This window comes from Crinia signifera, chromosome 3 (genome assembly GCF_055691185.1).
Source record: "Crinia signifera chromosome 3, ASM5569118v1, whole genome shotgun sequence".
Taxonomy (NCBI): domain Eukaryota; kingdom Metazoa; phylum Chordata; class Amphibia; order Anura; family Myobatrachidae; genus Crinia; species Crinia signifera.
Genome location: NC_139219.1, coordinates 336,374,842 through 336,402,764, shown reverse-complemented (window position 1 = coordinate 336,402,764; position 27,923 = coordinate 336,374,842). Strand labels below are relative to the sequence as shown.

General features: G+C 53.6%; 1 protein-coding gene across 1 annotated transcript; it reads right to left on the bottom strand.

Annotated features, from left to right (window-relative positions):
• Positions 1-7,266: 7,266 nt before the first annotated feature.
• On the bottom strand, positions 7,267-18,374 carry LOC146064922 (uncharacterized). Its single transcript, XM_083178938.1, has 7 exons — positions 16,586-18,374; positions 16,108-16,322; positions 15,864-15,990; positions 14,727-14,819; positions 13,962-14,087; positions 10,777-10,872; positions 7,267-10,648 (listed from the first exon to the last, which is right to left on the bottom strand). The coding sequence occupies exons 1-7, from the start codon at positions 17,598-17,600 to the stop codon at positions 10,188-10,190; spliced, it is 2,133 nt and encodes a 710-aa protein (XP_083035064.1). The 5' UTR covers positions 17,601-18,374; the 3' UTR covers positions 7,267-10,187.
• Positions 18,375-27,923: the final 9,549 nt, after the last annotated feature.

The window sequence follows — 27,923 nt, the reverse complement described above, 5'->3', positions numbered from 1 at the left end:
GACGTCACTGCACATGCGTGCTCTGCGCAGCGGGGAGTAGCGGCAGTGCGCATGCGTGCCCGGACTGAAATGGGCAACCCAGCTCTATTCCGTGAGCGGCTCTCGCCGGTCCCTTCCGCGGAAAGGAGCCGGTTCTTAAGAGCGGTTCTCGGCTCTTTTTTTCTGGTAATCATGATAATAAAATCAGTAATAAAAACAAAATCTGTTCAGTTTGGTTGCTATTATGTCCAGAGATGAGCAGCACATCCTTGACAAGCCTTATTTAGAATGGGGTGCCCTCCATAACCTCCAGGGTCAATCCATACGTGCAGACGGCGGCACTCTATATGTATATGTATACAATATAACACACTTCTGCTGAATGCCGTGGCCGCACCATGGGTAACAAAACTAAACAGATTTTTTTTTATATATATAATACTGATATTATTATTGTTATGATTAATGTAAGGGGGAAAGAGCTGTGAGCCGTCATTGAGGCTTTGAGCGGCCAGCAAACTATGAGCCGCAAGAGCTGAGCCGGGAGAGCGGAGTTATGAGCAGGGAGAACCGGTGGGAGGAGTCATTGATCCTCCCACCGGCTCTCCCTGCTCATACCTCCCTGCTCCACCACCGGCTCTCCCCGCTCATACCTTCCTGCTCCACCACCGCCTCTCCCCGCTCATACCTCCCTGCTCCACCACCGGCTCTCCCCGCTCATACCTTCCTGCTCCACCACCGCCTCTCCCCGCTCATACCTCCCTGCTCCACCACCGGCTCTCCCCGCTCATACCTCCTTGCTCCACCACCGGCTCTCCCCGCTCATACCTCCCTGCTCCACCACCGGCTCTCCCCGCTCATACCTCCCTGCTCCACCACCGGCTCTCCCTGCCCATACCTCCCTGCTCCACCACTGGCTCTCCCCGCCCATACCTCCCTGCTCCACCACCGGCTCTCCCCGCTCATACCTCCCTGCTCCACCACCGGCTCTCCCCGCTCATACCTCCCTGCTCCACCACCGGCTCTCCCCGCTCATACCTTCCTGCTCCACCACCGGCTCTCCCCGCTCATACCTCCCTGCTCCACCACCGGCTCTCCCCGCTCATACCTCCCTTCTCCACCACCGGCTCTCCCCGCTCATACCTCCCTGCTCCACCACCGGCTCTCCCCGCTCATACCTCCCTGCTCCACCACCGGCTCTCCCCGCTCATACCTCCCTGCTCCACCACCGGCTCTCCCCGCTCATACCTCCCTGCTCCACCACCGGCTCTCCCCGCTCATACCTCCCTGCTCCACCACCGGCTCTCCCCGCTCATACCTCCCTGCTCCACCACCGGCTCTCCCTGCCCATACCTCCCTGCTCCACCACTGGCTCTCCCCGCCCATACCTCCCTGCTCCACCACCGGCTCTCCCCGCTCATACCTCCCTGCTCCACCACCGGCTCTCCCCGCTCATACCTCCCTGCTCCACCACCGGCTCTCCCCGGTCATACCTTCCTGCTCCACCACCGGCTCTCCCCGCTCATACCTCCCTGCTCCACCACCGGCTCTCCCCGCTCATACCTCCCTTCTCCACCACCGGCTCTCCCCGCTCATACCTCCCTGCTCCACCACCGGCTCTCCCCGCTCATACCTCCCTGCTCCACCACCGGCTCTCCCCGCTCATACCTCCCTGCTCCACCACCGGCTCTCCCCGCTCATACCTCCCTGCTCCACCACCGGCTCTCCCTGCTCATACCTCCCTGCTCCACCACCGGCTCTCCCCGCTCATACCTCCCTGCTCCACCACCGGCTCTCCCTGCCCATACCTCCCTGCTCCACCACTGGCTCTCCCTGCCCATACCTCTCTGCTCCACCACCGGCTTTCCCCGCTCATACCTCCCTGCTCCACCACCGGCTCTCCCTGCTCCACCACCGGCTCTCCCTGCTCATACCTCCCTGCTCCACCACCGGCTCTCCCCGCTCATACCTCCCTTCTCCACCACCGGCTCTCCCCGCTCATACCTCCCTGCTCCACCACCGGCTCTCCCCGCTCATACCTCCCTGCTCCACCACCGGCTCTCCCCGCTCATACCTCCCTGCTCCACCACCGGCTTTCCCCGCTCATACCTCCCTGCTCCACCACCGGCTCTCCCTGCTCATACCTCCCTGCTCCACCACCGGCTCTCCCCGCTCATACCTCCCTGCTCCACCACCGGCTCTCCCTGCCCATACCTCCCTGCTCCACCACTGGCTCTCCCTGCCCATACCTCTCTGCTCCACCACCGGCTTTCCCCGCTCATACCTCCCTGCTCCACCACCGGCTCTCCCTGCTCCACCACCGGCTCTCCCTGCTCATACCTCCCTGCTCCACCACCGGCTCTCCCCGCTCATACCTCCCTGCTCCACCACCGGCTCTCCCTGCTCATACCTCCCTGCTCCACCACTGGCTCTCCCTGCTCATACCTCCCTGCTCCGCCACCGGCTCTCCCCGCTCATACCTCCCTGCTCCACCACCGGCTCTCCCTGCTCATACCTCCCTGCTCCACCACTGGCTCTCCCTGCTCATACCTCATGGTGGAGCAGGTACCTCCCTGCTCCACCACCGGCTCTCCCTGCCCATACCTCCCTGCTCCACCACCGGCTTTCCCCGCTCATACCTCCTTGCTCCACCACTGGCTCTCCCTGCCCATACCTCCCTGCTCCACCACCGGCTTTCCCCGCTCATACCTCCCTGCTCCACCACTGGCTCTCCCTGCTCATACCTCCCTGCTCCACCACCGGCTCTCCCTGCCCATACCTCCCTGCTCCACCACCGGCTCTCCCCGCTCATACCTCCCTGCTCCACCACCGGCTCTCCCCGCTCATACCTCCCTGCTCCACCACCGGCTCTCCCCGCTCATACCTCCCTGCTCCACCACTGGCTCTCCCCGCTCATACCTCCCTGCTCCACCACCGGCTCTCCCTGCTTATACCTCCCTGCTCCACCACTGGCTCTCCCTGCCCATACCTCCCTGCTCCACCACCGGCTCTCCCTGCCCATACCTCCCTGCTCCACCACCGGCTCTCCCTGTTTCCTGGAGCGGGACAGTTCTTCCAATCACTGACAGTGATTGGAAAAGAAGAGCTGTCTAGCTCCAGGAGCCACCACTCAATTGTAACAGCTCACGGCTCAGCCGGCTCATTTGGCAGAGCCGGCTCCCACATGAGCTGCCCATCTCTAGCCCCGGAGTAAGGCCGTACAGCAGGTATTCCCAACCACAGTCCTCAAGGCACACCAACAGTGCAGGTTTTGTAGATATCCAGGCTTAAGCACAGGTGACTTAATTAGTATCTGAGGGATTCTGATTAAACCATCTGTGCTGAAGCCTGGATATCTACAAAACCTGCACTGTTGGTGTGCCTTGAGGACCGTGGTTGGGAATGCCTGCCGTACAGAGACGTAACACCAGGATAACACAGCAGACAGGGCTGCAGCTCAGACTCCTCCCCCCAATCAGCTGTTTCCATATACTATAGCGTCCAATCAGCTGTCTACATATACTATAGCGTCCAATCAGCTGTCTCCATATACTATAGCGTCCAATCTGCTGTCTCCATGTACAGGGGGCTCCGCTGTGCTATAGCGTCCAATCCGCTGTCTCCATGTACAGGGGGCTCCGCTGTGCCATAGCGTCCAATCAGCTGTCTCCTTGTACAGGGGGCTCCTCTGTATTATAGCGTCCAATCAGCTGTCTCCGTGTACAGGGGGCTCCTCTGTACTATAGCGTCCAATCAGCTGTCTCCATGTACAGGGGGCTCCTCTTTACTTTAGCGTCCAATCAGCTGTCTCCATGTACAGGGGGCTCCTCTGTACTATAGCGTCCAATCAGCTGTCTCCGTGTACAGGGGGCTCCTCTTTACTATAGCGTCCAATCAGCTGTCTCCGTGTACAGGGGGCTCCTCTTTACTATAGCGTCCAATCAGCTGTCTCCATGTACAGGGGGCTCCTCTGTACTATAGCGTCCAATCAGCTGTCTCCGTGTACAGGGGGCTCCTCTTTACTATAGCGTCCAATCAGCTGTCTCCATGTACAGGGGGCTCCTCTGTACTATAGCGTCCAATCAGCTGTCTCCGTGTACAGGGGGCTCCTCTTTACTATAGCGTCCAATCAGCTGTCTCCATGTACAGGAGGCTCCGCTGTGCTATAGCGTCCAATCAGCTGTCCATGTACGCAAGGCTCCGCTGTGTTACAATAATTACACAATTATATGCAGACTGTACAGCTTTATTACACACATCCATACACCATTCACACACAATCATACATATACTCACCTTGTCACACGTTTCCCCACAGGTCTGTCCTCTTCTTCAGTAGGATCCGCGGCTTTAAAATAAAATGCAAAACCCAAACTCTAAACTTAAGAAGCCACAGGCGACTCTCCCGTAGCGTCAGTCACACGGAGTCCCCTCAACCAAGCAGGGGTGGGCTCAGCCCTGATTGGATGTAGCTGTTTCCATGGAGATGCGGTTTTGAATGTGCACATTTTCAGGTAACAGAAACACGTGCAATTTGTACCGCGAATTACACTATTACATGTGCGATTTTCTGTGCTGCAAACAATGACATGTTACATGGTATTCAATATAAAATACTCGCATATAAAGCTATTACCCATACTGCACCAGGTTATATCTCTGCACTTATCACAAAATATCTCCCATCTCGACCACTCCGCTCTGCACAAGATCTGCGTCTCTCTTCTGCACGGATCACTAGCTCCCATTCACTATTACAGGACTTTCATCGGGCTGCTCCCATCCTATGGAATGCCCTTCCACACACAATAAGACTCTCCACCAGTCTCCAAACTTTCAGTGTTACCTGAAAACTCACCTCTTCAGGCAAGCCTATCATATTTATATACCGCACACATAACCCTCTGAGGCACTTATGTATTATATAGCTTCTCCTCTGGACTTGTAACTTGGTGACCGATTCAGATCTGTTCACTTAGGTCAGAATCCGGCCCCGTTTCCGACGGTGGGGGTTGCACATGCGCGAATATACCCATATGCAACCCCCCTTCGGTGAGTTCACACTTACTATGCAATCCGCTCACTGATGGACAAGCAGGGGCACTGTCTTCCGCCTTGCATTTCATGGCTGGGGGCATCTGTCCGGCCTATTGTGTGAGGTGCGGCCTACACCTGGCAGTAACACATATGTAATCATCAGTGTGGTGGGGGCGTCTGTCCGGCCTATCGTGAGAGGTGCAGCCTACAACTGGCAGTAAAACAGATGCAATAATAAGAGTGGAGGGGGAATCTGTCTGGCCGATTGTGTGAGGTGCGTCCTATGCCTGGCTGTAACACAGATGCATTAATTAGTGTGGCGGGGCGTCTGTCCGGCCTATTGTGTGAGGTGCGGCCTACACCAGGCAGTAACACAGATGCAACAATCAGTGAGGCGGGGGCGTCTGTCCGGCCTATTGTGTGAGGTGCGGCCTACACCAGGCAGTAACACAGATGCAACAATCAGTGTGGCGGGGGCGTCTGTCCGGCCTATTGTGTGAGGTGCGGCCTACACCAGGCAGTAACACAGATGCAACAATCAGTGAGGCGGGGGCGTCTGTCCGGCTTATTGTGAGAGGTGCGGCCTACACCTGGCAGTAACACAGATGCAACAATCAGCGAGGCGGGGGCGTCTGTCCGGCCTATTGTGAGAGGTGCAGCCTACACCTGGCAGTAACACAGATGCAACAATCAGTGAGGCGGGGGCGTCTGTCCGGCCTATTGTGAGAGGTGCGGCCTACACCTGACAGTAACACAGATGCAATAATCAGTGTGGTGGGGGCGTCTGTCCGGCCTATTGTAAAAGGTGCTGCCTACACCTGGCAGTAACACAGATGCAATAATCAGTGTGGCGGGGGCGTCTGTCCGGCCTATTGTGTGAGGTGCAGCATACACCTGGCTGTAACACAGATGCATTAATCAGTGTGGCGGGGGCGTCTGTCCGGCCTATTGTGTGAGGTGCGGCCTACACCTGGCAGTAACACAGATGCAATAATCAGTGAGGCGGAGGTATCTGTCCGGCCTATTGTAAGAGGTGCGGCCTACACCTGGCAGTAACACAGATGCAATAATCAGTGTGGCGGGGGCGTCTGTCCGGCCTATTGTGTGAGGTGCGGCCTACACCTGGCAGTAACACAGATGCAATAATCAGTGAGGCGGAGGTGTCTGTCCGGCCTATTGTGTGAGGTGCGGCCTACACCTGGCAGTAACACAGATGCAATAATCAGTGAGGCGGTGATGCCTGTCCGGTCTATTGTGTAAGAGGTGCGGCCTACGCCTGGCAGTAACACAGATGCAGTAATCAGTGAGGTGGTGATGCCTGTCCGGCCTATTGTGTAAGAGGTGCGGCCTACGCCTGGCAGTAACAAAGGTGCAGTAATCAGTGAGGCGGTGATGCCTGTCCATCCTATTGTGTGAGAGGTGCGGCCTACGCCTGGCAGTAACACAGATGCAGTAATCAGTGAGGCGGTGATGCCTGTCCGGCCTATTGTGTAAGAGGTGCGGCCTACGCCTGGCAGTAACACAGGTGCAGTAATCAGTGAGGCGGTGATGCCTGTCCATCCTATTGTGTAAGAGGTGCGGCCTACGTCTGGCAGTAACACAGGTGCAGTAATCAGTGAGGCGGTGATGCCTGTCCGGCCTATTGTGTAAGAGGTGCGGCCTACGCCTGGCAGTAACACAGGTGCAGTAATCAGTGAGGCGGTGATGCCTGTCCGGCCTATTGTGTAAGAGGTGCGGCCTACGCCTGGCAGTAACACAGGTGCAGTAATCAGTGAGGCGGTGATGCCTGTCCGGCCTATTGTGTAAGAGGTGCGGCCTACGCCTGGCAGTAACACAGGTGCAGTAATCAGTGAGGCGGAGGTGTCTGTCCGGCCTATTGTGTAAGAGGTGCGGCCTACACCAGGCAGTAACACAGGTGCAGTAATCAGTGAGGCGGGGGCGTCTGTCCATCCTATTGTGTAAGAGGTGCGGCCTACACCTGGCAGTAACACAGGTGCAGTAATCAGTGAGGCGGAGGTGTCTGTCCGGCCTATTGTGTAAGAGGTGCGGCCTACACCAGGCAGTAACACAGGTGCAGTAATCAGTGAGGCGGGGGCGCCTGTCCATCCTATTGTGTAAGAGGTGCGGCCTACGCCTGGCAGTAACACAGGTGCAGTAATCAGTGAGGCGGGGCGCCTGTCCGCCCTATTGTGTAAGAGGTGCGGCCTACACCTGGCAGTAACACAGACAAATGGTTTTAGTTTGTTTTTATTTAAAACCAAAAACAGGTTTTATTGCTAAACTTAACACTACAGAATTCAGGCAGTAAGAAAGATATATAAAATGCAAAATCCTAACTACGTAACATATTGCAGCACTGACACCAGTAGTGAGTGAGGCCTACACCTGCACCGTGCCGGTAATGGACATAACTTCAGCTCTGGACACACTGAGCAGAGGGGTCTAGCATCTGTCCAGCAGCCTGTACAGTGCTTGGCCGGAAGAGTCTAGCACCTGACACGCCGCAGTCTGTATGGTGCATGGTCATAGCGGTCTAGCACCTGACACACCGTAGTCTGTATGGTGCATGGACAGAGCGGTCTAGCATCTGACACGCAGCAGCCTGTACAGTGCTTGGCCGGAAGAGTCTAGTACCTGACATGCCGCAGTCTGTATGGTGCATGGCCAGAGCGGTCTAGCACCTGACACACCACAGTCTGTATGGTGCATGGTCAGAGAGGTCTAGCACCTGACCCACCGCAGTCTGTATGGTGCATGGTCAGAGCCCACAGTCTGTATGGTGCATGGACAGAGCGGTCTAACACCTGACACCGCAGTCTGTATGGTGCATGGACAGAGCGGTCTAGCACCTGACACACCAAAGTCTGTATGGTGCATGGTCATAGCGGTCTAGTACCTGACATGCTGCAGTCTGTATGGTGCATGGTCAGAGCCCACAGTCTGTATGGTGCATGGTCATAGCGGTCTAGCACCTGACACACCACAGTCTGTATGGTGCATGGTCAGAGCCAACAGTCTGTATGGTGCATGGACAGAGCGGTCTAGCACCTGACACGCCGCAGTCTGTATGCATGGACAGAGCGGTCTAGCACCTGACACACCACAGTCTGTATGGTGCATGGTCATAGCGGTCTAGTACCTGACATGCTGCAGTCTGTATGGTGCATGGTCAGAGCCCACAGTCTGTATGGTGCATGGTCATAGCGGTCTAGCACCTGACACACCACAGTCTGTATGGTGCATGGTCAGAGCCAACAGTCTGTATGGTGCATGGACAGAGCGGTCTAGCACATGACACACCGCAGTCTGTATGGTGCATGGACAGAGCGGTCTAGCACCTGACACGCCGCAGTCTGTATGGTGCATGGACAGAGCGGTCTAGCACCTGACACACCACAGTCTGTATGGTGCATGGTCATAGCGGTCTAGTACCTGACATGCTGCAGTCTGTATGGTGCATGGTCAGAGCCCACAGTCTGTATGGTGCATGGTCATAGCGGTCTAGCACCTGACACACCGTAGTCTGTATGGTGCATGGACAGAGCGGTCTAGCACCTGACACACCGCAGTCTGTATGGTGCATGGACAGCGCTTATGAGGAGAGTGGATATCAGGGACGGGATACTCTGCGGGGGAAATAAGGGGGCAGCACTTATGGAGGAGAGAGCGGATATTAGGGAGGGGACGCTGTGCGGGGGAAGCGCTTATGGAGGAGGAGAGAGCGGATATCAGGGAGGGGACACTCTGCGGGGGAAATAAGGGGGCAGCGCTTATGGAGGAGGAGAGAGCGGATATCAGGGAGGGGACATTGCGGAAAAAGTAAAGGGACAGCGCTAATGAGGAGACAGCGGATATCGGGGAAGGGACACTGCGGGGGAAGTAAGGGGACAGTGCTTATGAGGAGAGAGTGCGGATATCAGGGAGGGGACGCTCTGGAGGGAAGTAAGGGGACAGCGGTTATGGAGGAGGAGAGAGCGGATATCAGGGAGGGGACGCTCTGCGGGGGAAGTAAGGGGACAGCGCTTATGGAGGAGGAGAGAGCAGATATCAGGGAGGGGATGCTCTGCGGGGGAAGGGGACAGCGGTTATGTAGGAGGGACCAGATGTCAGGGAGGGGACGCTCTGTGGGGGAAGTAAGGGGACAGCGCTTATGGAGGAGAGAGCAGATATCAGGGAGGGGACGCTCTGCGAGGGAAGTAAGGGGGCAGCGCTTATGGAGGAGTAGAGAGGAGATATCAGGGAGGGGGCAGCGCTTATGGAGGAGGAGAGAGCAGATATCAGGGAGGGGGCGCTCTGTGGGGGAAGGGGACAGCGGTTATGAAGGAGGGACCAGATATCATGGAGGGGGCGCTCTGTGGGGGAAGTAAGGGGGCAGCACTTATGGAGGAGGAGAGAGCGGATATCAGAAGGCACCCAGGATGCTCTGCGGGGGCAGTGTTATAGTCAGCGTGGCATTTCTTCACCCATTTTAGTACGGCGCCATATATCCCCTACTGGCAACTTGCCGTCACTTGCGGAATCCTATCCGTTTGCTAGAAAATTTGCCGCCTTCACGTAACGGCTGCTCCCTCTATGATCAGGGAACACGACAAGACATAAAAAAGTAGTAGTTAAAATAAATATTATACAGTGCAACAACTTGGAAGCAAAGGCTTCATCAGCCAAACCAGTCACCTAATACTGCGTCAAGGCATAGAGGGCCGAGTGCTGGGGTGAGAGACGCTGGGGACCGCACCCCTCAGCACCGGCGTCAGTGCGTCTACTACATGTACATAGAATGTGTCCTGCTAAGAGGATTCTGGGAAGACTGGTATCTTAGACTAAGGCACACTTCTGTCCCCAGCAATGCTCACCCACATCTACAAGGCCATTCCCTGCTCCTTAACTAAACAAGCCACAAACCGCTCCGGAATGCTCAGTCTGAGGGGGCCGATGGGAGAAAAACTATAATTTACTGAATGTCACAGCGATATCACCCTCAGATAGGAGATGGCCCCACATTCAGGTCTCTAGAGGCAAACTCAGCGATTCATGACATAGCAGGGAATCACCCGGTGACGAGGATCCTATGCTGGTGACCACTCTGGTGCTGAAGTAACAGGCTTCTCTCGTCTCTATAGGAGGCATTAATAAATTAAAATCCAGTGTACGTCACAGGAGAGCCCAGCAGCTCACCCTACCGGCCCCTGCATTGGGTGGGAGAAACCGGTATCCACACTGATGTCACCGAAGCGTAGCGTTTGGGGAAAGCCGGCACAAGTGTCAGAGCCCACCGGCCGGTGGAAAAGCGAGTGCGTGTTCGGGGCTCCACTACAGTGAGGGCAGGACACAAACGTCTCATTGGAGCGGTCGCTGTAGGTTCTCTCACACAGAGGGCACTGGTACAACTTGTCCTCTGCCATCCAATCTGCCCTCTCCACCGCAGCCAGGTTCCGGCAAGGAAGCCGATGGGTGGGCTCATCGGTGTCGCCATCTGAATCCGACCTCTGCTCGTTGCTCCTCCTCTGAGGCGGGCGTCTCTTCCTCTTGCCAGGACGGGGACCCTCCGTGTAGCCGGGATTGTAGAGAGCTGCAATCTCCGGTAAGGGCTCTTTGTATGAAGAGGGGACATGTGACAAACCAGCTCCATAATCTGCGGAAACACAACATCTAAAGAACATGCTCGGCCTCAACAACACAACACCTCACACTCTACTGTGCCAACGTGAGGCAAAACTACAAGTACCAGCATGCCCTAGAGGCTGCACTAGGGAAACAAACCTGTGTCAGGAGTCGGGTCTTTCTCCTCTTCCGGGGAACTGAGGTCTGGTTCCCTAAATATCCACTGGGAGAGATCAGGATCGAAGACTGGGAGACCTGTAAACAGTAAGGTGAGGCGTGATAGTCTGCACACAGAACAGCGACCATTACTGGTGGTGACACCGGGAGACCTGAGGGCGGTAAGGAGAGGAGCGATAGTCCGCACACAGCACAGCGACCATTACAGGTGGTGACACTGGGAGACCTGAGGGCAGTAAGGAGAGGAGTGATAGTCTGCACACACCACGGACAGTACAGTGAGCATTACTGGTGGTGACACCGGGAGACCTGGGGACGGTAAGGAGAGGAGCGATAGTCCGCTTACACCACGGACAGTACAGCGAGCATTACTGGTGGTGACACCGGGAGACCTGGGGGCGGTAAGGAGAGGATTGATAGTCCGCACACAACGGACAGTACAGTGAGCATTACTGGTGGTGACACCAGGAGACGGTAAGGAGAGGAGCGATAGTCCGCACACACCACGGACAGTACAGTGAGCATTACTGGTGGTGACACCGGGAGACCTGAGGGCGGTAAGGAGAGGAGCGATAGTCCGCACAAACCACGGACAGTACAGCGAGCATTACTGGTGGTGACACCGGGAGACCTGGGGGCAGTAAGGAGAGGAGTGATAGCCCGCACACACCACGGACAGTACAGTGAGCATTACTGGTGGGGACACCGGGAGACCTGGGGTCGGTAAGGAGAGGAGCGATAGTCCGCACACACCACAGCGACCATTACTGGTGGTGACACTGGGAGACCTGGGGGCAGTAAGAAGAGGAGGGATAGTCCGCACACACCACGGACAGTACAGTGAGCATTACTGGTGGTGACACCGGGAGACCTGGGGGCAGTAAGGAGAGGAGAGATAGTCCGCACACACCACGGACAGTACAGTGAGCATTACTGGTGGTGACACAGAGACATGGGGGCGGTAAGGAGAGGAGCGATAGTCCGCACACACCACAGACAGTACAGTGAGCATTACTGGTGGTGACACCGGGAGACCTGGGGGCGGTAAGGAGAGGATTGATAGTCCGCACACACCACGGACAGTACAGTGAGCATTACTGGTGGTGACACTGGGAGACCTGGGGACGGTAAGGAGAGGAGCGATAGTCCGCACACACCACGGACAGTACAGTGAGCATTACTGGTGGTGACACCGGGAGACCTGGGGGCAGTAAGGAGAGGAGAGATAGTCCGCACACACCACGGACAGTACAGTGAGCATTACTGGTGGTGACACTGGGAGACCTGGGGACGGTAAGAAGAGGAGGGATAGTCCGCACACATCACGGACAGTACAGTGAGCATTACTGGTGGTGACACCGGGAGACCTGGGGGCAGTAAGGAGAGGAGAGATAGTCCGCACACACCACGGACAGTACAGTGAGCATTACTGGTGGTGACACCGGGAGACCTGGGGGTGGTAAGGAGAGGAGCGATAGCCCGCACACATCACGGACAGTACAGTGAGCATTACTGGTGGTGACACCGGGAGACCTGGGGGCGGTAAGGAGAGGAGCGATAGTCCGCTCACACCACGGACAGTACAGTGAGCATTACTGGTGGTGACACCGGGAGACCTGGGGGCGGTAAGGAGAGGAGTGATAGTCCGCACACACCACGGACAGTACAGTGAGCATTACTGGTGGTGACACTGGGAGACCTGGGGGCGGTGAGGAGAGGAGCGATAGTCCGCACACACCACGAACAGTACAGCGAGCATTACTGGTGGTGACACCGGGAGACCTGAGGGCGGTAAGGAGAGGAGCGATAGTGCGCACACACCACGGACAGTACAGTGAGCATTACTGGTGGTGACACCGGGAGACCTGGGGGCGGTAAGGAGAGGAGCGATAGTCCGCACACACCACGGACAGTACAGTGAGCATTACTGGTGGTGACACCGGGAGACCTGGGGGCAGTAAGGAGAGGAGTGATAGTCCGCACACACCACGGACAGTACAGCGACCATTACTGGTGGTGACACCGGGAGACCTGGGGGCGGTAAGAAGAGGATTGATAGTCCGCACACACCACGGACAGTACAGTGAGCATTACTGGTGGTGACACAGAGACATGGGGGCGGTAAGGAGAGGAGCGATAGTCCGCACACACCACAGACAGTACAGTGAGCATTACTGGTGGTGACACTGGGAGACCTGGGGGCGGTAAGGAGAGGATTGATAGTCCGCACACACCACAGACAGTACAGTGAGCATTACTGGTGGTGACACTGGGAGACCTGGGGGCGGTAAGGAGAGGAGGGATAGTCCGCACACACCACGGACAGTACAGTGAGCATTACTGGTGGTGACACTGGGAGACCTGGGGGCGGTAAGGAGAGGATTGATAGTCCGCACACACCACAGACAGTACAGTGAGCATTACTGGTGGTGACACTGGGAGACCTGGGGGCGGTAAGGAGAGGAGGGATAGTCCGCACACACCACGGACAGTACAGTGAGCATTACTGGTGGTGACACTGGGAGACCTGGGGGCGGTAAGGAGAGGAGGGATAGTCCGCACACACCACGGACAGTACAATGAGCATTACTGGTGGTGACACCGGGAGACCCGGGGGCGGTATTTTTACTTTCATTACTTTGTATTACTGGCCTTTCCCACAACACAGATGTAATGATCCTGGTGCCGCGGAGAATACCTCGTACCACGCGTAGACCCAATATAGAGGTGATTCGGCAGCACTCAGTCACAAATAAGCATGGAGACGGCCAGATGACGCCAACGTTTCAATGTCATTCACATTTTCGTCAGGGCAGCAGTTAACATTAAACAATTCACATTCTTGTGGTGCTAGCCATCACCAGATCCTCCTCCTGAGTGGAAACCGGCCACTGCCGAGGTCGCGCCCGGAAGTTGTCACCCCGTGCACCCATCACCACCATTTTGCTTAAGGGAAACAGTGCATAGAATGAATACAATTAAGTATTGGCAAAGTTAACTGAGGATGGGTGCACGGGGTGACAACTTCCGGGCGCATTCACGGCAGTGGCAGCTTTCAGAACCCTCGCCCCTGATACCACAACATGGCTGCCCCAGTGTGTGTGGCCACTACTAGAACCCATCACACACACTCAGACACAACCTCACACAGTAAGACGCTCACTCACTAGAGTTAGACGTGTCCAGCTCCTCCTCCTCCTTCTCCGGCACCTCCAGGTCCCTCCAGTCCGGCAGCTCGTCATGTCTGATCCTCAGTAAGATGTCAGGACTGATGCTCTGACCTCCGCCTGGCACTGATGGAGAGAACACAGGGGTCTGAGTGACATATGGCGCTACACGGCGGTGACACGCAGACAGGTACTATACATGGCAGTGACACGCAGACACGTACAACACGGACACCGGCCACTATACACATGAACTTAACAGATGCGGATCAATTGGTCACCAGCAAGTTCTTAGACAGTCATTAGGTCAACACCCAAGAAGGTCGACATGAGTCTAAGTCGACATGGGTTAAGTCAACAGGGTCATTAGGTCAACATGGGGTTTTTCACGTTTTTTTGACCCGACATGGACACAGGTTAAAGTGCACCGCGTCCCCTCGCATGGCTCGGGACTATTACATTCTCCCACCACGCCCTAGTGGACGGTAGGGCATGAAATACCGCCTGTCGGCACATGTCGGCTCAGAAAAAAAAAACAGTAAAAAAAACCAATGTCAACCTTTTGATTGTTCACCTAACCCATGTTGACCTAATGACCCTGTCGACGTAGACTCATGTCTACCTCCCTGCATAGGGGACTAGACGAGACCCCAGAGACCCCGCAGTGTTAGGGAAAGATACTACAATGAGTGGCCCAGAGACATCCCTGAGAGCTGGAGACGTGGAGCAATCACCCGACACAGACAGCAGAAGGCTGGTACTGACCTCTTGTAGCTTCCCGGTCCTCAGCCGGACATTTCTTATTAGGGTCCCCATCTCTTATCTTCAGAAGAACATCTGCGTTCACTATCTTATACCCTGCGGAAATGAGTGGGGCAAATCATCACCTCCCTCTATATAACACATGCCATCTGTACGACGCAGCACAGCACCACCTCCTCTCTCTATAGAACACCTCTGGTCACGTGCCATCTGTACGACGCAGCACAGCACCACCTCCTCTCTATATAACACCTCTGGTCATGTGACATCTGTACGACGCAGCACACCGTCACCTCCTCTCTATATAACACCTCTGGTCATGTGACGTCTGTATGATGCAGCACATGTCACCTCCTCTCTATATAACACCTCAGGTCACATGACATCTGTACGACACAGCACAGCGCCACCTCCTCTCTATATAACACCTCTGGTCACATGACATCTGTACGACGCAGCACAGCACCACCTCCTCTCTCTATAGAACAGCTCAGGTCACGTGATGTCTGTACGACGCAGCACATGTCACCTCCTCTCTATATAACACCTCTGGTCATGTGATGTCTGTACAACCCAGAACAGCGTCCCCTCCTCTCTATATAACACCTCAGGTCACATGACGTTTGTACAACGCAGCAGAGCGCCACCTCCTCTCTATATAACACCTCTGGTCACATGATGTCTGTACGATGCAGCACAGTGTCACCTCCTCTCTATATAACACCTCTGGTCACATGACATCTGTACGACGCAGCACAGTGTCACCTCCTCTCTATATAACACCTCTGGTCACATGATGTCTGTACGATGCAGCACAGCGTCACCTCCTCTCTATATAACACCTCAGGTCACATGACATCTGTACGACGCAGCACACCGCCACCTCCTCTCTATATAACACCTCAGGTCACATGACATCTGTACGACACAGCACAGCGCCACCTCCTCTCTATATAACACCTCTGGTCACATGACATCTGTACGACGCAGCACAGCGTCACCTCCTCTCTATATAACACCTCTGGTCACATGACATCTGTACGACGCAGCACACCGCCACCTCCTCTCTACATAACACATCTGTATGAAGCACAGGAAGTAATGTCATTTATGTTATGTCACAGAACAGGTCTCACGTACCCATGGCCTGCATTGCGGCGTGGATCTCCCGCATCACATTCTTGTACAGCTCTTTCTGCCAGTCCTCTAACACCCCCCACTCCTCAGCGGAGAAGGAGGCCGCCACATCCTGGAACATGACTGACCCCTGGAGGAAAATGAGGGGACAACACAGATTAATGAATACCAAATATGCAAACCCGCGCATGACACTGACATATACAGGAGATGCCCCATCATTTAACGGAAGGATCGCACCACGCACCTGGCCGGGGAAAAAGTTCTTATCCTCCGCGATCGCTCTACGTTCGGCAGAGTCCTTTGTCTCCCACTCCTCCTTAATGGTCTTGTTTTTGGGGCTTCTGACTGGCGGAGAAGAAAGGACATCACCGCGCTCTTTTGCACCTACGTCGCCCTTATGTGGACCCTTGCACAGAGCGTCGCTGTGTGTGCCATCATCGGCGCGGCAGGAGTCCACACCTGCAGAGACAGATTTACAGCTTCACCAAAAGCTGCCACAGAACATGCCAGGCGCTTCCCACAAAACTACCCAGGGGTCCTATGTAGCGCCAGGACCTAGCATGACCACCAGGATGTGGAGGGACCGCTTCTTATTTGGACCCTGTGGGCCTGTGTGGTGGGTCTTTAGCAGACCAAACACACAATACCACAAAGTGTTCTAGTAAGTTCTGTGCTACACCCAATCCCAGACACCACCATATCCCCCACACCACATCACATACCTTCCATCTTCACAGCATGGCCATTACTCCGGCAGCCATTCAGAGGCCGGCTTCCTCTTGGAGATTTCATTGGGGGTGTCAGGGGTACGGTCTTGCCACTTCCCTTCATGTTGGGACTTTTCAGAGCACAGTGGTTGGTGACCCTTCTTTTCGGAGACAACCCGGCCGCCATCTTCAGGTTTTTCATAATACTGCGTATCCTGGTCTCTCCCATGGGAAGGTTTTTGAACCAGCGGGCGTATCCTGGCCTGCAGTCCGGCTGCGGGGTGAGGTAAAAAGGGGCATCCTTGCACTTCATCTTCTCTGGCCTCTCGGCGGTGTACTTCTGATAGGCTTTGACCACATCTCTCTCAGGCTGCTCCGGGCTCTCGTAGATCTGCATGGCTAAGATGTGCGCTGGATGCAGTTTTCCCCCGTTCCGGCCTGGGGTAAGTTTCTTTGTGTGCTCCAGGTACTTCCTCCCCTGAGGGTCGGCTTTCAGTACGATATCGCCCCACTTCAGGCTGTGCTGCTCCATGGTGCGGAGGCTGAAATGGAGGCCAATGTTAAAGAACAGCATGTGGAGAAGGGCGGTGGGGCTGTGGAGGCCGATGGCACCGGTGGAGTACAGGAGCTCAATCTCCCTCTCGGTCAGTGGCTCGGCATGGTTGGGGTGGTTCCCTTTACCAATGGTCTTCAGGTAGCTCTGCTTCTCCTTCATGGTGCTCACCGTCTTCAGGAACTTGGTCTCCCGAGAGCGGTAGATGGCGTGCGGGTAGCCACATTTCTCGAAATGGCGGTCCAGGCTGCCCAGGATACCACGCAGGGTCCCTGGTTCATACTCAGAGCCGTCCTGCTTGCGGTGGGAGCGGATGAAGTTGGCCAGGTGGGTGTCCAGCTCACCTACAGGGATGGTAAGCAGTGGACGTTGCTCCTGCACCCGGCACAGGTACGACTGGACAATGCGCAAGTCGAACTTCGTCTTCTTCAGGGTGTTCTTATTATCCAGCCGGATGGAATCCGCCATGGCTGTCATCACGTAACCCTGGGGTTGGTATCACACCAGTGATGTCATATAGGGGACAATATCACAACAGTGACCTCACACAGGGGACGGTATCACGCCAGTGACCTCACACAGGGGACGGTATCACGCCAGTGACCTCACACAGGGGACGGTATCACGCCAGTGACCTCACACAGGGGACGGTATCACGCCAGTGACCTCACACAGGGGACGGTATCACGCCAGTGACCTCACACAGGGGACGGTACCACGCCAGTGACCTCACACAGGGGACGGTATCACGCCAGTGACCTCACACAGGGGACGGTATCACGCCAGTGACCTCACACAGGGGACGGTATCACGCCAGTGACCTCACACAGGGGACGGTATCACGCCAGTGACCTCACACAGGGGATGATATACAATGAATCATAAAGTTGATGCTACTACACATCCAGAGGATGGTAGCACATGAGTGACGTCATACAAGGGATGGTACCACACAAATGACGTCATACAAGGGATGGTACCACACAAATGATGTCATACAAGCGATGGTATCACAGCCGTGACCTCATACAGGGGGTGATTTCGCATCGGTGACGTCATGTCGGTAGTGACATCACATCGGTTACGTGAAGACAGCCTCATGGAGCTCCCGTGAGTGCGGGGTGCAGGGGTCTCCCTCTCCGTTACACAGCCGGGCCGCTCCCTCCGTAACCTGCACCGGGGATGCCGCAAGAGCAGCACAGGCCGGGGACAGGGCGCATGCGCGCGGGTACAATGGGAGGAGGTGACGCGTGCGCATTACAATGGGAGAGGTGACGCATGCGCATTACAATGGGAGCAGGTGACGCATGCGCGCGGGTACAATGGGAGGAGGTGACGCATGCGCATTACAATGGGAGAGGTGACGCATGCGCATTACAATGGGAGAGGTGACGCATGCGCGGTGATACCCTGGGAGGAGGCGACGCATGCGCAGCACTGGGGAGGGGGCGTTAGTGTGGGCATGTGAGAGGGGACATCGGTACTGCGGCTGCGCACTGCTCCCGTCTCACACACACTATATACATACACTATACATATACACACACTATATATACATTCATACACTATACATACACACACACACTATATATATACATACACGCACTATATATACATACACACACACTATATATACATATACTATACATACACACACGCAATATATATATATATATATATATATATATATATATATATATACTCTATATACATACACACACACTATATATATATATATATATATATATATATATACATACACTATACATATACACACATTATATATACATATACACACACTATATATACATACACACACTATACATACATATACACACACTATATATACATACACTATACACACACACTATACATACATACACACACTATATATACATACACTATACATACACACACACTATATATACACACACGCTATATATACATATACTATACATACACACACTATATATACATATACACACACTATAAATACATATACAAACACACTATATATACATACACACACTATACACACATTATATATACATATACACACACACTATATATACATACACACTATATACATACACACACACTATATATACACACACGCACACTGTATCATACCTCCCAACATGACCCAGTCTCCAGGACAGGGGTAGCCGGACTTTTGGAACCCAGGATCTACTTTTTGTACACTTACTTACTGGGGATCTGCTGGAATCTCCCCCTGTGCAAAATATTCACCTCCCAGTGCAATACGCCCATTGTTCTCATTACAGTATGTCACACAGAATGCGCCAAAAATCGCAATAAATCACACAGAATGCACCAAAATTCTCTTCACAAGTGTAATGTCGGCTCAGGTGCTGCCTGTGATGGAGTTTTGTGCCCAATTAAATATATATATATGTACTGTTAAGGGAGGCACAAATCACAAGCAGCAAGTGGGATGACATTACACTTGTGAAGATGCCCACTTCCCCCTCCCCCCCATGTAAAAGTATAGCAGAAGCCTCCCATGTGGACTGGAGAAACCCCCACCCACCCCACATGTAGTGCATGTCCCCACTTTAACATCTTACTATACTTGTCAGGATCCCCGCTGCCGCTGATAATCCCCACAGACACTGCAGGCGCCCGAATCCCAGCGCTGCTGAGCCCCCGGTCGGAGTCACTGCTTCGCTTCTATCTTTCTCCTGGTTGGAAATCCCGTGTCACAGGTCAGAGGTTGCGTGATGCGCACATTCCTGATCATCGATGCTATATAAATAATTTGTTGCTGGTTTTTACTTATCTTTTGGGATTCTCTAGAACTCGTCCTCTATCTCTTAGTTTTCCAAATACTTTGTATCAACGGCAAATGTATGGCTTCATGACAAAATCTCATTGTGAGCATAGAACATAATATGTATCACATGTAAAATAGACTAATTATTGTTAGTAATAATTATAAATGTTGCACGTATCCATATAATTCCCAGTCCCACTCTTAGGGCCTCATTCAACAACGCTCACTAAGCAGCAGTCGTTTACTGCTTAGCGAATCGGTGCCGAATTACCCCCTCAATGACCAATTAGGGAATGATATAGGAGACTCCTACAGTGGATCATTTCGAATACCTTCTATGTGAAACACATTGCTCCTGTCGAAGTCGAGTTATATATACCCCACAGTAGAATAGTATGGCCGCCATTTTGGTTCGCAGAGTTACGTAAATAGAGTATAGGAACCAGTAGGAGTAATTATGCGAACCCTGTGCGCAGCTATACTAAGGGCGGGATGTATTAAAATACATGGCCGCCCTTCGTGGCCCCCCCGCCGCGATGCCAGGGGTCTCCGTCACCTCCCTGCCGCCTGGCTCTCCCCTCATGCCGGGGACAGCTAAGCATGCTGTCCCCGGCGCCTCCTCCTCCCCCCTGCAGCCGGAAGGATGTCTGGCTGATTCACTAGGGGGAGGAGGGGTTTACCTTCCAGGGTCCAGGAGGACCTTTCAGGAAGGTAAGCCCAAGAGGGGGTCGGCGAGGCGGCGGGTTTGCGTCGGCGGGCGTCGAAAAGAAGTCCATAGGCTTCTATAGGGTATCGCCACCCAAAGGTGGCGATACCTTTCAATGCGGTATCATTTTTGATACATTGGAAAATGCGGTAAAACCGGGGTTTTACCGCATTTTCCGTTTGATACATCTCGCCCTATGTCACGGACCCACCGGTCGCCTGCTCCGATACGTCAATCTGAGCAAAATAGTTACAAGATTTTACAGTGATTTTAAAAGTACACACGATTTTTAAATGCAATTTCAAAAATAAAAAGGGAAAAAAGACAGAACCTATCTTACACTTAAATACAGATCCTGACGTGGGGGGGTCCTCCACAAGAAATCTCTCGTCGCCTACAGCCTGTTTTGCTAGACCCCCAGGTAGTGACTCTGACTATAGGGAGAAGGGTCTTAGTTATACCTTGCAGACTCCCTCATCCCTCCCACCCTTGGGATTCCACTCTTTCCATGCTGAAGGAGTGTGGAAGGTCCCTGGCAATGTACAGTCTGCTGTTTTCAAAGTGATTGATCCTCTTTCCTTGCATAGCAGACCCACTGATAAGAGATGTTAAGGAAGGGGACAAACTCTAACCTCTTCTTCTGGACCATGGTTTATGAGGGGCTCAGATCTTATCTTACATCCTGACTCCGGAGGAGTCCACAGATGTCACACTGAGGGGATACAGGCCTCAAACTCAAACCAGGGTCACCTACAGTTTACATACAAGACATGTCCTGATTCCAATACTCACAGGAGACATAACTATTACACCAATATCAGACATACATTGCTTGAACAGATAATCATAACAGGAGGCATACGTTAATTTGATCGATCACCTGATCTGATCGTTACACCCTAATACACATAAATTCATTTCCCACACGCACAAATAATAAAATATACTTATATGGTTTAAATTCGCTACACATAGTATAAATGGTAAAACACGATTTCCCCTGGACATAATTCGCATCTGTGTGTTCCGTCTCTCATGCGCAGCGCTCCGGTGATTGTACCAGTCAAAAGTTAGGGACCAAATACATATCTAATGTTTTACATGGCCATGAGGACAGTATGGCTGAAAGTTCCGGATAAAACAGGTCACACAGCATGACCCCTAGACCTATGACGAAGCCTGTGGATAAAGACACAGCTGTGGAGAACTTTACTGTCCCCTTTTGTCTGGGCCCTATATAATGTTGAACACAGCATAAGGACTCTCTCACTCTTTCATTCTATCTTCTATTTTGGACTGTACTCTGGATTGAATACAGGAATGTGTATCCAATTATTGCTTATTTTTAAATGTATCCAATATTCTGTTCTACTTTGCAACATTGTATCAATTTGATTATTGTATAACATTAAATGAAATGCCGAATAGCCCTGGTGAATGCAAGATAATTAAAGCCGGGCACAGGTTTAATTTGGTTGGGTATTGAAGATCATGTGAAACACCCTGCTTCCCCTCAAATAGCCGGGCCGGGAATGACAGCTGCAATCTTGAAAAAGGATAGTTTACATCCGAAACGCGTTGATTTGGCGGTTTCTGAGGGTGGAGGACAGCAGCACTTGTCACAGAGATCAAAGTAAGAACGGACTCTGATCTCAGTGTCACCCGTCCATACTGATAGCGTCTGCAGCACTCACATCGGGACACTGTTATAGCCGCCGGAGCTGCTCTGTCCAGGATCCCTCACCGCTTCGCCTTGTTTTTGTATATTTTAATCTTGTATTCGTTGCCTGGATTACGTTTGTATTGGAATAAATCCTGTTCATTTCATCATCGCCTGCTTGCCGGTATATGGGGATAAATAAACCATTATAGGAACGCAGGTCAGAACTTTAATGTAAGTTCATTGCTATGCTATACTCTGAAGTCTTTGTTAAAGATACCTTTATGTGCACACCTGAATAGAATATTGAAGTAAGTTTTAGGGGAATCTCAAGTCCCCTGTATGGTAGAGTGGCCAGAAGGAAGCCACTCCTTAGTATAAAGCACATGGCAGCACCCCTGGAGTTTGACAAAATGCACCTGAAATACTCTCAGACCATGAGAAACAAAATTCTCTGGTCTAATTAGACAAAGATTTAACTTTTTGTGGTGAATGCCAGGCGTCAGGTTTGGAGGAAACCGGGCACCGCTCATCCCCAGGCCAGTACCATCCCTACAGTGCCCGCATGGTGGTGGCAGCATCATGCTGTGGGGATGTTTATCAGTGGCAGGAACTGGGAGACTAGTCAGGTGAGGCATGGTGGTGGCAGCATCATGCTGTGGGGATGTTTATCAGTGGCAGGAACTGGGAGACTAGTCAGGTGAGACATGGTGGTGGCAGCATCATGCTGTGGGGATCAGCGGCAGTAACTGGGAGACTAGTCAGGAGAGGCAAGGTGGTGGCAGCATCATGCTGTGGGGATCAGTGGCAGGACCTGGGAGACTAGTCAGGTGAGGCATGTTGGTGGTGGCAGCATCATGCTGTGGGGATCAGTGGCAGGATCTGGGAGACTAGTCAGGTGAGGCATGTTGGTGGTGGCAGCATCATGCTGTGGGGATCAGCAGCAGGAACTGGGAGACTAGTCAGGTGAGGCATGGTGGTGGTGGCAGCATCATGCTGTGGGGATCAGCAGCAGGAACTGGGAGACTAGTCAGGTGAGGCATGGTGGTGGCAGCATCATGCTGTGGGGATCAGCGGCAGTAACTGGGAGACTAGTCAGGTGAGGCATGGTGGTGGTGGCAGCATCATGCTGTGGGGATCAGCAGCAGGAACTGGGAGACTAGTCAGGTGAGGCATGGTGGTGGCAGCATCGTGCTGTGTGGATCAGCGACAGGAACTGGGAGACTAGTCAGGTGAGGCATGGTGGTGGCAGCATCATGCTGTGGGGATCAGCGGCAGTAACTGGGAGACTAGTCAAGTGAGGCATGGTAGTAGCAGCATCATGCTGTAAGGATCAGCGGCAGGAACTGGAAGACTAATCAGGTGAGGCATGGTGGTGGTGGCAGTATCATGCTGTGGGGATCAGCGGCAGGATCTGGGAGACTAGTCAGGTGAGGCATGGTGGTGGCAGCATCATGCTGTGGGGATCAGCGGCAGTAACTGGGAGACTAGTCTGGTGAGGCATGGTGGTGGCAGCATCATGCTGCGGGGATCAGCGGCAGGATCTGGGAGACTAGTCAGGTGAGGCATGGTAGTGGCAGCATCATGCTGTGGGGATCAGCGGCAGGATCTGGGAGACTAGTCAGGTGAGGCATGTTGGTGGCAGCATCATGCTGTGGGGATCAGCAGCAGGAACTGGGAGACTAGTCAGGTGAGGCATGGTGGTGGTGGCAGTATCATGCTGTGGGGATCAGCAGCAGGAACTGGGAGACTAGTCAGGTGAGGCATGGTGGTGGTGGCAGCATCATGCTGTGGGGATCAGCAGCAGGACCTGGGAGACAAGTCAGGTGAGGCATGGTGGTGGCAGCATCATGCTGTGGGGATCAGCGGCAGTAACTGGGAGACTAGTCAGGTGAGGCATGGTGGTGGTGGCAGCATCATGCTGTGGGGATCAGCAGCAGGAACTGGGAGACTAGTCAGGTGAGGCATGGTGGTGGCAGCATCATGCTGTGGGGATCAGCGGCAGGACCTGGGAGACTAGTCAGGTGAGGCATGGTGGTGGCAGCATAATGCTGTGGGGATCAGCGACAGGAACTGGGAGACTAGTCAAGTGAGGCATGGTGGTAGCAGCATCATGCTGTGGGGATCAGCGGCAGGAACTGGAAGACTAGTCAGGTGAGGCATGGTGGTGGTGGCAGTATCATGCTGTGGGGATCAGCGGCAGGATCTGGGAGACTAGTCAGGTGAGGCATGGTGGTGGTGGCAGTATCATTCTGTGGGGATCAGCAGCAGGAACTGGGAGACTAGTCAGGTGGGCATGGTGGTGGCAGCATCATGCTGTGGGGATCAGCAGCAGGAACAGGAACTGGGAGACTAGTCAGGTGAGGCATGGTGGTGGTGGCAGCATCATGCTGTGGGGATCAGCAGCAGGACCTGGGAGACAAGTCAGGTGAGGCATGGTTGTGGCAGCATCATGCTGTGGGGATCAGCGGCAGTAACTGGGAGACTAGTCAGGTGAGGCATGGTGGTGGTGGCAGCATCATGCTGTGGGGATCAGCAGCAGGAACTGGGAGACTAGTCAGGTGAGGCATGGTGGTGGCAGCATCATGCTGTGGGGATCAGCGGCAGGACCTGGGAGACTAGTCAGGTGAGGCATGGTGGTGGCAGCATCATGCTGTGGGGATCAGCGACAGGAACTGGGAGACTAGTCAAGTGAGGCATGGTGGTAGCAGCATCATGCTGTAGGGATCAGCGGCAGGAACTGGAAGACTAGTCAGGTGAGGCATGGTGGTGGTGGCAGTATCATGCTGTGGGGATCAGCGGCAGGATCTGGGAGACTAGTCAGGTGAGGCATGGTGGTGGTGGCAGTATCATTCTGTGGGGATCAGCAGCAGGAACTGAGAGACTAGTCAGGTGGGCATGGTGGTGGCAGCATCATGCTGTGGAGATCAGCGGCAGGAACAGGGAGACTAGTCAGGGGAGACATGGTGGTGGCAGCATCGTGCTGTGGAGATCAGCGGCAGGAACAGGGAGACTAGTCAGGGGAGGCATGGTGGTGGCAGCATCATGCTGTGGGGATCAGCAGCAGGAACTGGGAGACTAGTCAGGTGGGCATGGTGGTGGCAGCATCATGCTGCGGGGATCAGCGGCAGGATCTGGGAGACTAGTCAGGTGAGGCATGGTGGTGGCAGCATCATGCTGTGGGGATCAGCGGCAGGATCTGGGAGACTAGTCAGGTGAGGCATGTTGGTGGCAGCATCATGCTGTGGGGATCAGCAGCAGGAACTGGGAGACTAGTCAGGTGAGGCATGGTGGTGGTGGCAGTATCATGCTGTGGGGATCAGCAGCAGGAACTGGGAGACTAGTCAGGTGGGCATGGTGGTGGCAGCATCATGCTGTGGGGATCAGCAGCAGGAACAGGAACTGGGAGACTAGTCAGGTGAGGCATGGTGGTGGCAGCATCATGCTGTGGGGATCAGCATCAGGAACTGGGAGACTAGTCAGGTGAGGCATGGTGGTGGTGGCAGCATCATGCTGTGGGGATCAGCGGCAGGACCTCAGAGACTAGTCAGGTGAGGCATGGTGGTGGCAGCATCATGCTGTGGGGATCAGCGGCAGTAACTGGGAGACTAGTCAGGGGAGGCATGGTGGTGGTGGCAGCATCATGCTTTGGGGATCAGCGGCAGGAACAGGAAGACTAGTCAGGTGAGGCATGGTGGTGTCAGCATCATGCTTTGGGGATCAGCGACAGGGAACTGGGAGACTAGTCAGGTGAGGCATGGTGGTGGCAGCATCATGCTGTGGGGATCAGCGGCAGGAACTGGGAGACCTGTCAAGTGAAGCATGGTGGTAGCAGCATCATGCTGCGGGGATCAGCGGCAGGAACTGGGAGACTAGTCAAGTGAACCATGGTGGTAGCAGCATCATGCTGCGGGGATCAGCGGCAGGAACTGGGAGACTAGTCAGGTGAGGCATGGTGGTGGCAGCATCATGCTGTGGGGATCAGCGGCAGGACCTGGGAGACTAGTCCGGTGAGGCATGGTGGTGGTGGCAGCATCATGCTGCGGGGATCAGCGGCAGGAACTAGAAGACTAGTCCGGTGAGGCATGGTGGTGGTGGCAGCATCATGCTGTGGGGATCAGCGACAGGAACAGGGAGACTAGTCAGGATGGAGGGAAAGATGAATGCAGAGACATCCTGGATGAAAACCTCCAGAGTGCCCTTGACCTCAGACTGGGGTGACGGTTCATCTTTCAGCAGGAGAATGCCCCTAAGCACGCGACCAAGATATCAAAGGAGTGGCTAGAAGACAACTCTTTGAATGTCCCTGAGTGGCCCAGCCAGAGCCCAGACTTGAATCTGATTGAACATCTCTGGAGAGATCTGAAAATGGCTGTGCACCAACGCTTCCCATCCAACCTGATGGAGCTTGGGAGGTGCTGCAAAGAGAAATGGGTGAAACTGGCCAAAGATACATGTGCCAAGCTTGTGGCATCAAATGCAAGAAGACTTGAGGCTGTAATTGCTGCCAAAGGTGCATCAACAAAGTACAGAGCATCGGCTGAATAGTTATATACATTTGATTTCTTAGTTTTTATTTTAATAAATTAGCAGAAATCTCCCCAAAACTTTTTCACATTGTCATTATGGAGTATTGTGTGTAGAATTTTGAGGGGAAAAATAAATCTGTTCCATTTTGGCATAAGGCTGTAACATAACAAAATGTGCAAAAAGTGAAGCGCTGTGAATACTTTCCGTATGCACTTTATATTTAGATGTCATGCTGAGCGAACCTCTATGTCAGGGGTGGGGAACCTCAGGCCCGGGGGCCGTATGCTGGTCTGAGTGGCCCTCCCACTCGCCCAGCGGCTTTGCTGGGAGTCAAGAACAGGGGAATTTCTCTTACAAATTGTCCTGCTGCAGCCGTCCCGCGCTTCGGTGGCTGCCGCTGAATAGGACTGACAGTCTCCGGCTGCTGTTGATTAAGAGGAATCTCGTGAGAACTACCAACCTCTCGCGAGATTTCACTTAATCACCAGCAGCCGGAGACTGTCAGTCATATTCAGCGGCTGCAGCAGGACAATTTGTAAGAGAAAGTTTTACATATGGCCCCCAAAGGCTTTTTTCCCAATACAAATGGCCCTTGGCACAAAAAAAATTCCCCACCCCTGCTCTATGTGTTGGGGGCCCCGGACACTCCTGAGACCCTGTATGCAGTGACACTCAGCCTTTGTTTACAGCCCGGGCTGAAATGGGATACAGGCCTCTGGAAATATGGGCTAGATGTTTGCAGAACCTGCTCGATGTGAGAATGAACAGCAGATCTTTAGGTAAAGTCATCCATGGCATCAGGATGTCCTCACTCTATGGTCTTAATTTAAAGATACAATGACAATAGGAATCAATTAGCATTTTGGGCCATAAGGTCATCTCAAGAAGAAGAAAATGGGGAAATTACACATTTAACGGTTCCAACCAGTGAAGACGGTCAACCCAAGCAGTTCAACCCAAGCTAATTGAGTGTGATGGGACCATGGGCATTTTCCAGGGGCACTATGTAAGATGCCAATGTATTAGAAGGGCGCGTGTACATTGGAAGAGGGCTGTACCTTGGCTGGTCCAAGCAGCTTACAAGTGACCACATCTGTCTCCTGAATCTTC

Coding starts and splice junctions, on each gene's coding strand:
- LOC146064922 (XM_083178938.1), bottom strand. CDS start 17,600: ATGACAGCCATGGCGGATTCCATCCGGCTGGATAATAAGAACACCCTG. Junction 14,820..15,863: donor CGCCGCAATGCAGGCCATGG/GTACGTGAGACC, acceptor TCATTTCCGCAG/GGTATAAGATAGTGAACGCA. Junction 10,873..13,961: donor GCTGGACACGTCTAACTCTA/GTGAGTGAGCGT, acceptor TACTGTTTACAG/GTCTCCCAGTCTTCGATCCT.